The sequence below is a fragment of the Notechis scutatus genome, chromosome Z, assembly GCF_049901735.1.
Source record: "Notechis scutatus isolate UNSWTSFEM ecotype Mainland chromosome Z, rNotScu1.2, whole genome shotgun sequence".
Classification (NCBI taxonomy): Eukaryota; Metazoa; Chordata; class Lepidosauria; order Squamata; family Elapidae; genus Notechis; species Notechis scutatus.
In genome coordinates, this window is record NC_142025.1 from 5100346 (window position 1) to 5112504 (window position 12159).

The 12159-nt window shown below is 42.6% G+C and overlaps 1 protein-coding gene across 1 annotated transcript; it reads left to right on the forward strand.

Annotated features, from left to right (window-relative positions):
* Window positions 1-9397: 9397 nt before the first annotated feature.
* LOC148128758 (uncharacterized) lies at window positions 9398-11007 on the forward strand. The gene has a single exon (XM_087947298.1). It carries the CDS (start codon window positions 9427-9429, stop codon window positions 11005-11007), a length of 1581 nt encoding a protein of 526 aa, XP_087803424.1. The 5' UTR covers window positions 9398-9426.
* The last annotated feature ends 1152 nt before the right edge of the window (window positions 11008-12159 follow it).

Sequence of the window (12159 nt, forward strand, 5' to 3'; positions counted from 1 at the left end):
CCCACTGACTCTCCTTGTCAGAAGGTCGCAAAAGGGGATCACATGACCCTGGGACTCCGTAATTGTCATAAATATGAATCAGTTGCCAAGCATTTGAATTTTGATCCCATGGGAATACAGCATTGGTCATAAGTATGAAAAAGTCATAAGTCACTTTTTTCAGTGAAGTAACTTTGAACGGTCACTAAATGAACTGTTGTAAGCCAAAGATTACCTGTATTTCCTTATAAATTAAATCAGAGTCTACGCTTAAGGTGCCAGAATGGAAAGTACAGTTAAAAAAAAAATACGTGGTCCCCTTCCCCAATGTTTTTGTCACTGTTGCTCCTTGCTAAGGCACCTACCAGTTTGAGCGTCCTCATATAATGTTCTCATTTATGAAAGAAGTTTAACTTACAGAGTTCGCTGAGTTAACTTGATCTCAATTCTGGCTGGTGCCCCCTTACTACCTGTTGGGAAGGTGACAGAGAAAGTAAATCTGATGGGATAGCTCTGATACGTCCGTTCCTAAAACTGTAGGACAACAAAGACGTCAAAAACAATAAGGAAGTGTTTTAACAGCGGCAGAGTCAACTTACAAAGCCTGAACCTTTCACTACGCTTAAACCAGCATATTTTAGTCAACCTTAAGACTTGAATTGCTTTTCAGCTCTATACATCACCAGTTTTCCAAGCACCTGGAAGATACCCTCCCACCTGTGCTCTCTGAGGAAGAGGCAGAGCGCGATTTACGTTTCACCAAACATCGCCAAACATCACCACCAGGAAAGCAATCTGGGGGATCTGTTGAGTGTGAAGAAATGCAAAAGGGTTTCCTACTGGACTGGTTGGTTTTTTAGAAAGGAAAAGTCTCCCACATCTGGTGGGAAAGATCTCTTAGGGAGATCAATGTGATGATTAGATAATAAGGATATACAGTATTTACTAATTCTGCAGCAGTAGCAGAGATATCTCAGTGGGATTGACACCTGAACAGCTGTACATGCAGGAGGGGACGAAGGTTGTTATATACTGTATACTATTAAGAAATGAGCTCTAATAATACCCTTTTTTTTTACCCTAAGCCAAAGCGTTGATTACCATTACTCTGATATTATTAAAGAACGATCGCATATTCTTTAGACAAATCTTAAAAGAAAAATTAGGAGTATCAGCAGGGGAGACAAACTGGAAGTCATGATTGAACGACTGAAGTTCCTTCTTCCCCTTTCAAGTGTTCCACCTGTACCTCTGGCCTTGTGAACAGGAACACATGATGATCCAAATGTTTACAAAATCCATAAGCGGTATTTCAGTATATTTATCCTACTCGTTATTTGATCCCTCTGGCACTCTCATCTCCATATCTTAGGAAGGTTTCCTGCAAGAAGCCGCCAGCTATGGCCTCTGCCTCACACGGGCACTAGGACCTCTTAGTTTTTCTTTCCAAGCAAGCATTTTGGGAGGCTAGGAAGGTGCTAGCCAGTCTAACGCCAGACAGGGTGCATGTCTATAAAACCCAACACTGAACATCACTGGGGAAGAACTAGGCTCTCTTACGTTTATTCTGCTTTCCATGGATGTAAAAAGTAGGAAATGAAAGAGGAAAAAACACAAATTATGCGAGCAGAGATGGCAGTTACTAAGTGTGAATTAAGGGCTGGTGCCAGTACAGGCAAAGCAATATCAAAATAAATCTTGTTTTATTCAGTGCTGTGCACTTCCAAGCAAGTGTGCAGAATGTAGACACCAGAGGTATCAGGTGGCACCTAAGATCTGAGGATGAAGAAACAATGGTTAATATTGCCCATCTCTCCCCCAGATAAAGCTAAAAAATTATCATTTTAAAATAGTGTATTTTGTCAACGTTGCAGGAAGAACAACTTGCAATAAAGCAAAGACGTTTGTGGGAACAAAGCAGACTGATTGAGGTATATCATATACAAGACCTTAACCAAGGGCATAATTATGACTACTTATGATTAGTTTATGTTGATGTTCTTGAAAATGAAACCAAACCCCAAATTTAAGGTGCTAATTCAGAAAGTATTTTTTTTGAAAGAGGTGTGATCCCCTTCCCCATAATTTTTGTTGGGAGTGGGACTAAGGAAACCCTTAGGAAATCTATCCGAGCTGTGCAGCCTTTTTTGTGGTACAAAACAATGTGGCCTTCTGGGCAAAGTGAGTGAGACTCTTACTTAGTTAAAATTGCAATTACAACAACACAGTACGATTTGCGTCCTAGGCATTTACTCATCACACCTAAAATTTGGAGGGCTGGTTTCAAACTTTGAGCCTTGTCGCCGGGCATGACCTCACTCTTATCTTCAGCCCTGGCCGAAGGGTTCATTCATGGCCAAAGCTGGAGTTTTTTGGACCTTCCTTTCCCTATCCCCTCCCTGTAAGCCACATGGAATGGAGGGGTTGTGAGCACCAGGCATCCCTCTCAGTTCGAAGGGCTGCCTAATCCCATCCCAGTTTCAAGGCAAAAAGCTTTACTAGAGAAAGCAGGGAGTTCAGATATGTTTTTCATTCATTCATTCATTCACTCATTTATCCAGCCAGCCAGCCGGCCAGCCATTCAAGTCAAATGTTTTAATGTCTGATTTTAACTTATGTTTTAACTGTATGTGTTACTTTAAGCCACACACAGTTAGATGGTAAGATGAGCAATGAATGAATGAATGAATGAATGAATAATATGTCTGCACTCCTATTTTCAAGTCCAAAAGCCTTACTAGAGAAAGCAGGAAGTGCAGTCATTCATTCATTTATTCAGTCATTCATTCATTCCAGTTTCAAGTCAAAAAGCCTTACTAAAGAAAGCAGGGAGTGCAGACATGTTATTTGTTTGTTCATTCATTCATTCATTCATTCATTCATTCATTCATTCATTCATTCATTCATTCATTGCCCATCTTACCATCAGGTATCTATGTGTGGCTTACAGCAGGGGTCCCCAACCACCAGGCCGCGGACCGGTACCGGTCCGTGGAACATTTTCTACCGGGCCGCTGGTTTGCTGGGTGCCGCCATCTTGTTTTGATGAGAAAGTCCTTCCGGTGAGCTTTTCCGGTTGGAAAGCGGCATTTGGGTCCTGAAGGAATCCTCACGCCTTAGTTTCATCGAGGGGGGGGGGCAGCTTCGAACAAAACTAAGGCGCGAGGATTCTTTCAGCACCCAAGGCAAGGCGAGCCGAGCGACCGTCCCGAAGCCGTCCCGAAGCCCATCGACAAAGGTACAAAGGAGGAGTTGAAGGTGGCAGGGAGAAGCGGAGGACGGCTGGCTGGCCGGTCTCTCGGCTCGCCTTGCCATGCGTGCTGATGCCGGTACCGCAGATCATTTTGTTGGGGGCCACTGGCTTACAGTAACATACAAACATGAAAAGTTAAAATCAGACATTAAAACCAAGGACACAGGGAGGGCAGGGTCGGAGGAGGAGGGATCTGTTGTTAATCAACCACCTTAATTGCGCTGTTCCTGCACTGGGGCCCCAGGCTGACTGGCAAATCCTCGTCTTTAGGCCCTTACAAAAAGATAGAATTGGGGCCGACCTCTTATCGTGGTGGTGCTGGGGGGGGGGGGGGCAAGATATTCCAGAGAGAAGGAGCCACAGCAGAGAAGGCCCGCCTCCTGGACCCCGCCAGCGGGAATAATTGGGCTGATTGGACCTGCAGCATGCCTCCTCTGCCGGCATGGATGGGACGGGCCAATCCCAGTGGAGTGAAACAGATGCGGGCCACCGACTTTTCCCCAACTGTAAAGTCATTGCATTCTTATTGATATTATGAAGAGAATGTCTAACTAGGTACAGTATATCTATAAAGTACTATATGTAAATGTTACTTAGTCTGTATTCTTTTTTGGGGGGTCAAGAGAGTTTCTCTGCTTTGGCAAAATTTACTGGCTTCTTAGGGGAGGGCTTAATTGGATTCTGATCACCACAGACGGTCAGTCTTCCCAGGTGGACCAGACAGGAAACATGACCAGATGTGATAATCCTACTTTTTTGGTCAGGCTACAATGAAAGAACCTTGGCAGCCTGGAAGTTCAATTCTCCCACAGGCTCTTTTATGGCCTAAGAACAGGGCTGGGCTGCCGGGGGTTCGCAGGGGTTCGGGAGAGCCCCTAGCTAAGATTCTGCACAGTTTGGAGAACCCCCAAATCCCACTCCTGGCTGGCCCTGCCTGCCCCTCCCTCCCAGGAGTCCCCACGCGGCCCGTTTTGGATGCAGGTGAGTGCAGGGCATGCGAAGAGGCTCAGGGAGGGCGAAACACAGGCCTCCCGGAAGTTCAGGAAGGCCGGAAACTGGCCCGTTTCCAGCTTCCAGAGAGCCTCCGGAGCCCGGGGAGGGCAAAAATGCCCCCCCCTTCATGCTGTGGTGCCGGAGGCTGATTAGGCCACGCCCACCCAGCAACCGGGCAAAGAACCCCTTGCTAAAATTTTTGAAGCCCACCCCTGTCTGCGAACATAGAGAAAAATCTCCTCTCTCCACCCATTAGGCCATTTCAGGCTCTGCTGCCTCTTAATCTGAGGGCGCCTGAGGCAGCTTCTCTTAAAGGACACATCATCATTTTCACATGTTAACTAATCTGCCTGAGGGATCAGTCTTCCCACACAACAAAATTCCTTTCAAAAAGTTTATTTTTGCTTTATTCCTTATAGCCTGAAAAATGTTTCATGTTGCAACAAGAAGTCAACTTATAACAACAATTGGGCCCAACATTTCTGTTGCTAAGTCAGACATTTGTTAAGTGAGATTTTCCCCATGTTATGACCTTTCGTGCCACAGTTGTTAAGTGAATTGCTGCAGTTGTTAAGTTAGTAACCCGGTTGTTAAGTGAATCTGGCTTCCCCATTAACTTTGCTTGTCAGAAGGTCGCAAAAAGGAATCACGTGACTCCCCCCCCCCCGAGACACTGCAACCTCCATAAATATAATATGAGCCAGTTGCCAAGCATCTGGATTTTGATCATGTGACCATGGGGTCACATGATCAATGGTCGTAAGTGTAAAAAAGTTATGTCACTTATTTCAGTGCCGTTGTAACTTTGAACAGTGACTACACAAACTGTTATAAGTTGAGAATTAGCTGTACGTGTTCATGTACGTATTATATACATACATTCACATATACATCACTTGTTAATGTATGTTGACTTTTCCAGACTCTTCAGACAAAAATAAAATGCCTACAAGAGGAGTTAAAGAAGGCAAAAGACCTGGATTGTATGTAAGTCATGGCATAGTCGAAAATGACTTTATGTGATATATGAGCCGCAGTGGCGCAGTGGTTAGAATGCAGTGCTGCAGGCTACTTCTGCTGACTGCAGGCTGCCTGCAATTTGGCAGTTCGAATCCCACCAGGCTCAAGGTTGACTCAGCCTTCCATCCTTCCGAAGTGGGTAAAATGAGGACCCAAATTGTTGAGGGCAATATGCTGACTCTACAGAGGGCTGTAAAGTGGTATATAAGTTTCAGTGCCATGGCTAGTCCTATTGCTACTTTCATCTCAGAAAGGTGCATTTTCAATTGCCCAGACTTTTCACCCTTTTTGTGTTGATTCCTTAATCCATCAAGAACCAAAGTTTACCTTACAGCAGCCATTTTTTAGCCTGATAACTAGATTTAATCCAAGCCAAACGGAATTATTGGATATCCTAGAACAAGGGTGTCAAGCTCAGTTTCATTTAGGGCCACATCAGGCATGTGATTGACCTCGGGGTGGGCGGAGGGAGCATGGCCAGCTCGACGTCACTCACCGAAGTTCTGTTTTAGGCTGCAACGGCCTCCTGCAGCACTCTGCCAGTGAAAATGGAGCCCGGGATGGTCGCACAACTTCCCTTTTCATTGGCAGAGGGCTGCAGGAGGCTGTCATGGCTGAAAACAAAGTCCAGGAGGCCTGCACATGGCTCTCCCAAGCTCTGTTTTCGCAGGTAGGCACCGCAGGCCAATCCTTTGCTGTTTCCAGGGCAGGCCCGCAGGCCAGATCTAAGCCTTGAGTTTGACATCCCTGTTGTTCTATCGCCAGAACAAAAGCAGACTCGAGACCGGAGTTGAATTCAGCTCTTTATTTAACAACCAAGTAACTTCAACTAAAGTCGAGCCGCGGCAGCCCTTTTTATAGCGGCTGCTCGCGGCTCGCAACCAATGGCATTTATTTAAACTTCCTGCCGCTTAGGCGGCCAATCGGATCTGTTGTTATCGACCAATCACCAGCGATGGTATCTGTCCAATAGGAATGCAGTATTACGAGTATGCAAAACAAGTAAACTACACCTGTCCTAGAAGTTTTAAGGGAAGACTTTAATTTGTATAATCTTACTAAGTAACTACACTTTGAAGACAATATTCACAATATCTACATTGACAAAGGAGCTAGCCATTGTATCAAAACAAACGAACATCAATAATACAGTTTTCCAGAGTTTGTCATTTCTTACAATGTAGTCTGATAGTTGAATATGAAGAACACCTTTGCATTCAGTGGGATTGTAAGAGCAGGGCTGTCAAACTTGTGGCCGGCGGGTCAAATGTGTCATGCACTGGCCATGCTCCAGCCTGGTTTAGCGAAGGGGAAACAAGTCCCAATATGTCACGTGACACCGCTGTGACGATGCGAGTTTGAGATCCCTGCCCTAGAGAATTTAGTGCTGAAGTGCTGAAAATCTCCAGCAGAGTGAAGAAGGAACAAAACACCGAAAGTTAGAATATGGAGGTAATTGTTAATTTCTCACAATTGAAAACAATTGGGGGAACATCTGTGCCAGCTGCAGATGGTTAACCGGTGAATTAAACCAATTCTGAAACAAAGAAATAGAGTGGATGTAGCACGGGGAAGACCATTTTGAATTTTGAACACCATATTGGTAAATTTGATGACATCTTTCTGCTCATATCAGAAGTGACAAAACATATACTGTTCTAGTAAAGGTTGGAAAGCAACCCGGGACTAGCAACAGTTGTTATTTCAAATAGAGCCTCTCACAATGACATTTTATTATTATTGTTGCTATCTCATCCTCCTTTTATAAATAAGCTATTTGATTTACTAATTAGAAAGCAACTTGTTGGTATATGGTTAACACCTTGGCATTTGTGAGACGTGAGAACTTTTCTCATATTCTGAATCCATAACTTTACTTTGCCTCTAGAAATTATTTTGAATTGTTTCGTACTTTTTGTGGAATGTATAAGAAAAAAATATGTTTACATCTAAAGACCCTCTGGTAACATAGATAAAGTAATGTTAAATACTGAAGTAGAAAATCATTAACTTGTAATTAAGTAATCTAACTCTTCTAAATATAGTGACACTTACCATAATATTTGATCAAATCCCTTAACAATATAATGTAGGTATAGCTAAAAATCAGGGGAAATTTACTGATTTGTCACTTTTACCGAGCATTTCTAACATACACGATAATTGATTAAAGCAATGTTTCCAGTAAGCAGAGACTGCTGGCTGTTGTAATAGAAATAGCAATATTGAATTAAATTGCATAAATAAACACATCAATATATAAATCCATCCCTACATGAAGGTATTTTTAATATTTTTTAATTTGAAAAAAAGCTGATCCAAGTTAAAAAAAAACACAAGGGAACTAATTTCACGGTGATCTTCTTAATTTACAGAAAGACAACGATAATTTCAAATCTCTTGTCGGATAGAGAAAAGCTCGACCATGAGAACAAGGAGCTTGTGAGAATATATGGAGAAAAACAGCGACTCTGTGAACATTTTGAGGAAGAACTAAGCAGGTGAGAAATTTTTAGATAGCAACCCTGATTTTCTCCTCTGGAGTTTCCTATTAAATTCTCTTTAGCTCCCTCTCTTACTGATACCTTATACAATATTGTTTTGTGTTGAATTCCATTGCCTGGAACAACATTGGGGAAATTAAAGGTTTTTAAATTTAAAAACATCAAAGTTTGATTATTCAATAAAAGCTTAAGGGGGCTAATTCCAGCCCGGTGTTGATATTTTGCAGACAGCAGAGGGTAATTTGTAACCTGTTATTGGACACTGAAAAGCTCCAACGTGAAAATAAGGAGCTTGTAGGAATCAATCTCCAACTGCAAAGAGAGAAACAGCAACTCTCCGAATATTTTGATGAGCAACTGAGCAGGTGAGAAATTTTTAAATTGCAGCCCTGACTTTCTCCTCCATAATTTAATATTAAGTTCCCAATAGCTCCCTCTCCTGGGCATACATTATGCAACCTTCCGGGTTGAATTTCATTGCCAGAAACAACTGGTGGGGGGAAATATGAGGTGGATTCCCCCCCCCCCACACCTTCTTCAAAACATTCTGGCTGTCCAAGCATGTTAAGCTGCCTTTAACTGTTCTCATAAGGTCTTGTCCCCTGAAGGATTTTCATTTCCAGAGACTGTGAGCATTTGCACCAAGACAAATTCCTTGCGTGTCCAATCACACTTGGCCAATAAAGAATTCTATTCTATTCTATTCTATTCTATTCTATTCTATTCTATTCTATTCTATTCTATTCTATTCTATTCTATTCTATTCTATTATCTCCTAAAGACAATTTAATTCATAGAATTAACACGGGAAGCAAGAATGTCTTCCATGTGGTGAATTTACCCCCCCGTTCATTAAAGAATCATACATTTCCCATGTTACCTAAAAGATGTTGAAAAGTAGCTTAGTAATCTTCCATATGCATAATTGGGAGTAAGTCTCATGAATCTGAATGGAACTTTTCAAAAGATATGCATAAGGTAGTCTTTTAAACCAGGGGTCCCCAACCACGGTCCGCGGACCGGTACCGTCCGTGGAACAAGTCCTACCGGGCGCTGGCTTGCTGGGCGCCGCCATCTTGTTTTGATGAAAAAGTGCTTCCGGTGAGCTTTTCCGGGTAAGCTCACGGGAAGCACTTTTCATCAAAACAAGATGGCGCGCGCTTCGATGAGCTTTTCCGGGTAGAAAGCCATTTTGTACCCGGAAAAGCTCACGAAGCGCTGGAGAGCCGCCATCTTGTTTTGATGAAAAAGTGCTTCCGGTGAGCTCACGGAAGCACTTTTCATCAAAACAAGATGGCGGCGCCCAACTGATGTCGGTACCAGGCCGCGCCATAAAAAGGTTGGGGATACCGGGCCGCGGCGTAAAAGAGGTTGGGGATCACTGTTTTAAACTGTCTACCCCTCCACTGTCAAAAAAAAAAAAAGAATCTGATTTTGGAGTAAGAATTTCCTGATAACAAGCGCTTCTCAGGAGAGTTAGCTGAGAATATTTTGTTGTTGGCACAGCTGCATATCTAATCTTCTGATTTTTCTAGGGAGATAAAACTGAGAAGAGACTGCTCTAGCTCACTGGTGGATAGGGACCGGTTAATATCACTTTTGAGTAGAAAGCACAAAAGGTGCTTTGTGAGTGTGTGGCAAACAAAGCCAGAAGATAAGAAAGAAAGTCTGGAAAAGATGAAACCTCAATTCTTGGGAAACGCACTAAAGAAGGACTGGCTAAAAGATTCTGTAGACAACCTGAAAACCAAAAAGTCCAAAGAATCCAGGCAAAACGTACTGGGGTGGCTTCAGGGATCTCTGAAAAACATGAAGGAGGTTTCTAATGAAACACCAAGACCCAGCCTGGCGGAATGGCTTAAAGAATCTCTGATAAATCTTCAGAAGGAATCGCCTGAAGCATCCAGGGAAGATGTGAACGATTGGCTGGATATGTCCTTAAATCAACTCCAAGAAGAAGGCCCAGAAACATCCCATCTGGATGTGCAGGAATGGCTTGAGGCCTCCATCCAAGGCATTCAAGATCTCCAAAAGTCTGAGGTGGAGCCTCGAAGCAGCCTAAGAAAAGAATGGCTTGAGAAATCACTAGAGAACCTCAAGAAGCAATCTTCGGAAGGGCCTGTGGAGAATACATTGAAATGGCTTCAAAGATCCTTAGAAAGACTCTCTTCGACCACTGAACCTAAACCAGTTTTAGAAAAATGGCTTCAAGATTCCCTGAAAAGCCTGGAAGAGGAAAGTTCTGACATAGACAATCAAGATGTCAAAGAGTGGCTTCAAACAACAGTAGACAATCTTGAAGAGGAGGGAGCCGAAGCATCTCCTGTAGGTACTCAGGAATGGCTGGAAGCATCTATTAAAGGCATTAAGTACCTACAAAAGCCTAGGGTGACTTTTCAAAGAAACCCAAGAAAAGAATGGCTTGAAAAATCACTAGAGAACCTCAAGAAGCAATCTTCTGAAGGACCTGTGGACAATATATTGCCATGGCTTCAAAGTTCCTTAGAAAGACTTTTGTCTTCTACTGAACCTAGGCCAGTTCTTGAAAAATGGCTTAAAGAATCCTTGAAAAGCCTGGAAGAGGAAAGTTCTGAAGTAGACAGTCAAGATGTCAAAGAGTGGCTTCAAACAACGGTAGACAGCCTTGAAGAGGAAGGGCCTGAGGCACCCCATCTAGATGTTCAAGAATGGCTGGAAGCATCTATTAAGGGCATCCAGGATTTGAACGAACAATACTCCAAAGGAAGGATATCAAGTGTGGAAGAGAGCAGAGAGAGTGTGATTTGGGTAGAAACCGCCAGCTCTGAGAAAAGCTTAAGGAATGGATGGCTCCAAGCCTCTTTATCAAGTTCCAGAGAACATGGATCTACTTCATCCAGAACGGGATTGCAAGGTTGGCTACGAGCATCTCTGAAAAGAGTCAGGCGAGAATCCCTGCCCAGAGCCAGAAACAACCTGGAGGAATGGCTCCAGGAATCCTTACAAAATGTTCAGGAGGGATGTCCTGAGGAATCCAAGCAAGATGTGAAGGAGTGGCTTGGGATAGCCCTAAGTTACTTCCAAGCGGGAGGGCCTCAAACAACCCATCTGAGCGTGGAGGAGTGGCTGGAAACATCTATGCAAGCTCTGCGGGAAGAAAGCCTTAAAGAAATGACAGGAAGCACAGATCCTGAAGTGCGGAAGATAAAAGCACCCCTCTCCAAAGGAATTCCTTCTCAAGGAAAACAGGTACAGTATTCGAAGAGTATAAATGATTAATAGACAATAGTCATTTAATGTAACATAAATATTTATATTAAGGATGGATTAATTAATACTCAAAACAAGGATATATTATTCCTCACCTCAGGGATAAATGCTGCCTCTTTGTCTTTTGAACCCTGAACTCAAGAGCCCGATGAGGGTGGGAAACCTTTTTCCCCTAGGAGTTGTAGGAGGGATGGAAATGCCCCCTTCAGATGGTTCCCTCTGGCTACGGGGAAGCTTCATGCTTCATCCCTCAGGAAAGAGGTTCTGCGAAGGACATTGTGAATCCCTCTCTCTGCGGAAGAGTCACAGATGTAGCCCCACAACCGGTCATTTAGATCGGCCTTTCTCAAACGAGATTCTACAAAAGGTCGCTCGAGGGTTTCACGAGAGTGCATAAAAACAAGGACAAATAGGCTGGAAAAAGAGCTTCTATCCCAGGGCAGTAACTCTATTGAATTCTACCGTATATAGTGCAATATTAATGCAGTGTCAGGGGTTTAGAATGTGAAGGATGTGTGTTTGTGAAGCCGAATGCCATACATGTAAGTACCCGCGAAAACTTAAGAAAACAAATATATATATATATAGCTTTGTGCACCATGCAATGCCAACGGTAGATATAATACTTTTATGGAAATTGTTTCCAGGTAAAAAGGCTGAAAAAGGCTGATTTAGTGAGAGAGAGAGAGAGAGAGAAGTGGAAAGAAATTCAACTATTATCAGTTGATCATAAAATAAAAACAGTTTGAATGTAGAGACTCCATAATACAGAAGCCATATCTGAGGAATTAGAAGTAAAACTGGTCTGAAGTTTATCATAGATCCTCTTGCAAATAAATGAAATCTAGCATGTATTTATTTATTTACTTACGGTACTTACTTACTTACTTAGTCTTGCATTTCAGAGAATAGTGCTATATGTATATAATTTGCATATTGCATTTAGTTGGGAAGATTCACAAGAATTGCAAAAAAAAAAAAAAAAGTATTGGACATTACAGGAGGAGAGCTGGGTTAAGAGTCTGGAAGCAGCTTTTCTGAATAACAGATTTTTTTTTAAAAAAATAGCCTTTTAATAGCATTTGCTAGTTGGAAAAAGATTGTTTTTTTTAAAAAAAGAAAAAAAGAAACAAAAATTATCTGAAAAAGATGAGTTAGTTG

What these genes read in the sequence shown, in the direction of transcription:
- LOC148128758 (XM_087947298.1), top strand. Translation starts at nt 9,427, where the DNA reads ATGAAACCTCAATTCTTGGGAAACGCACTAAAGAAGGACTGGCTAAAA.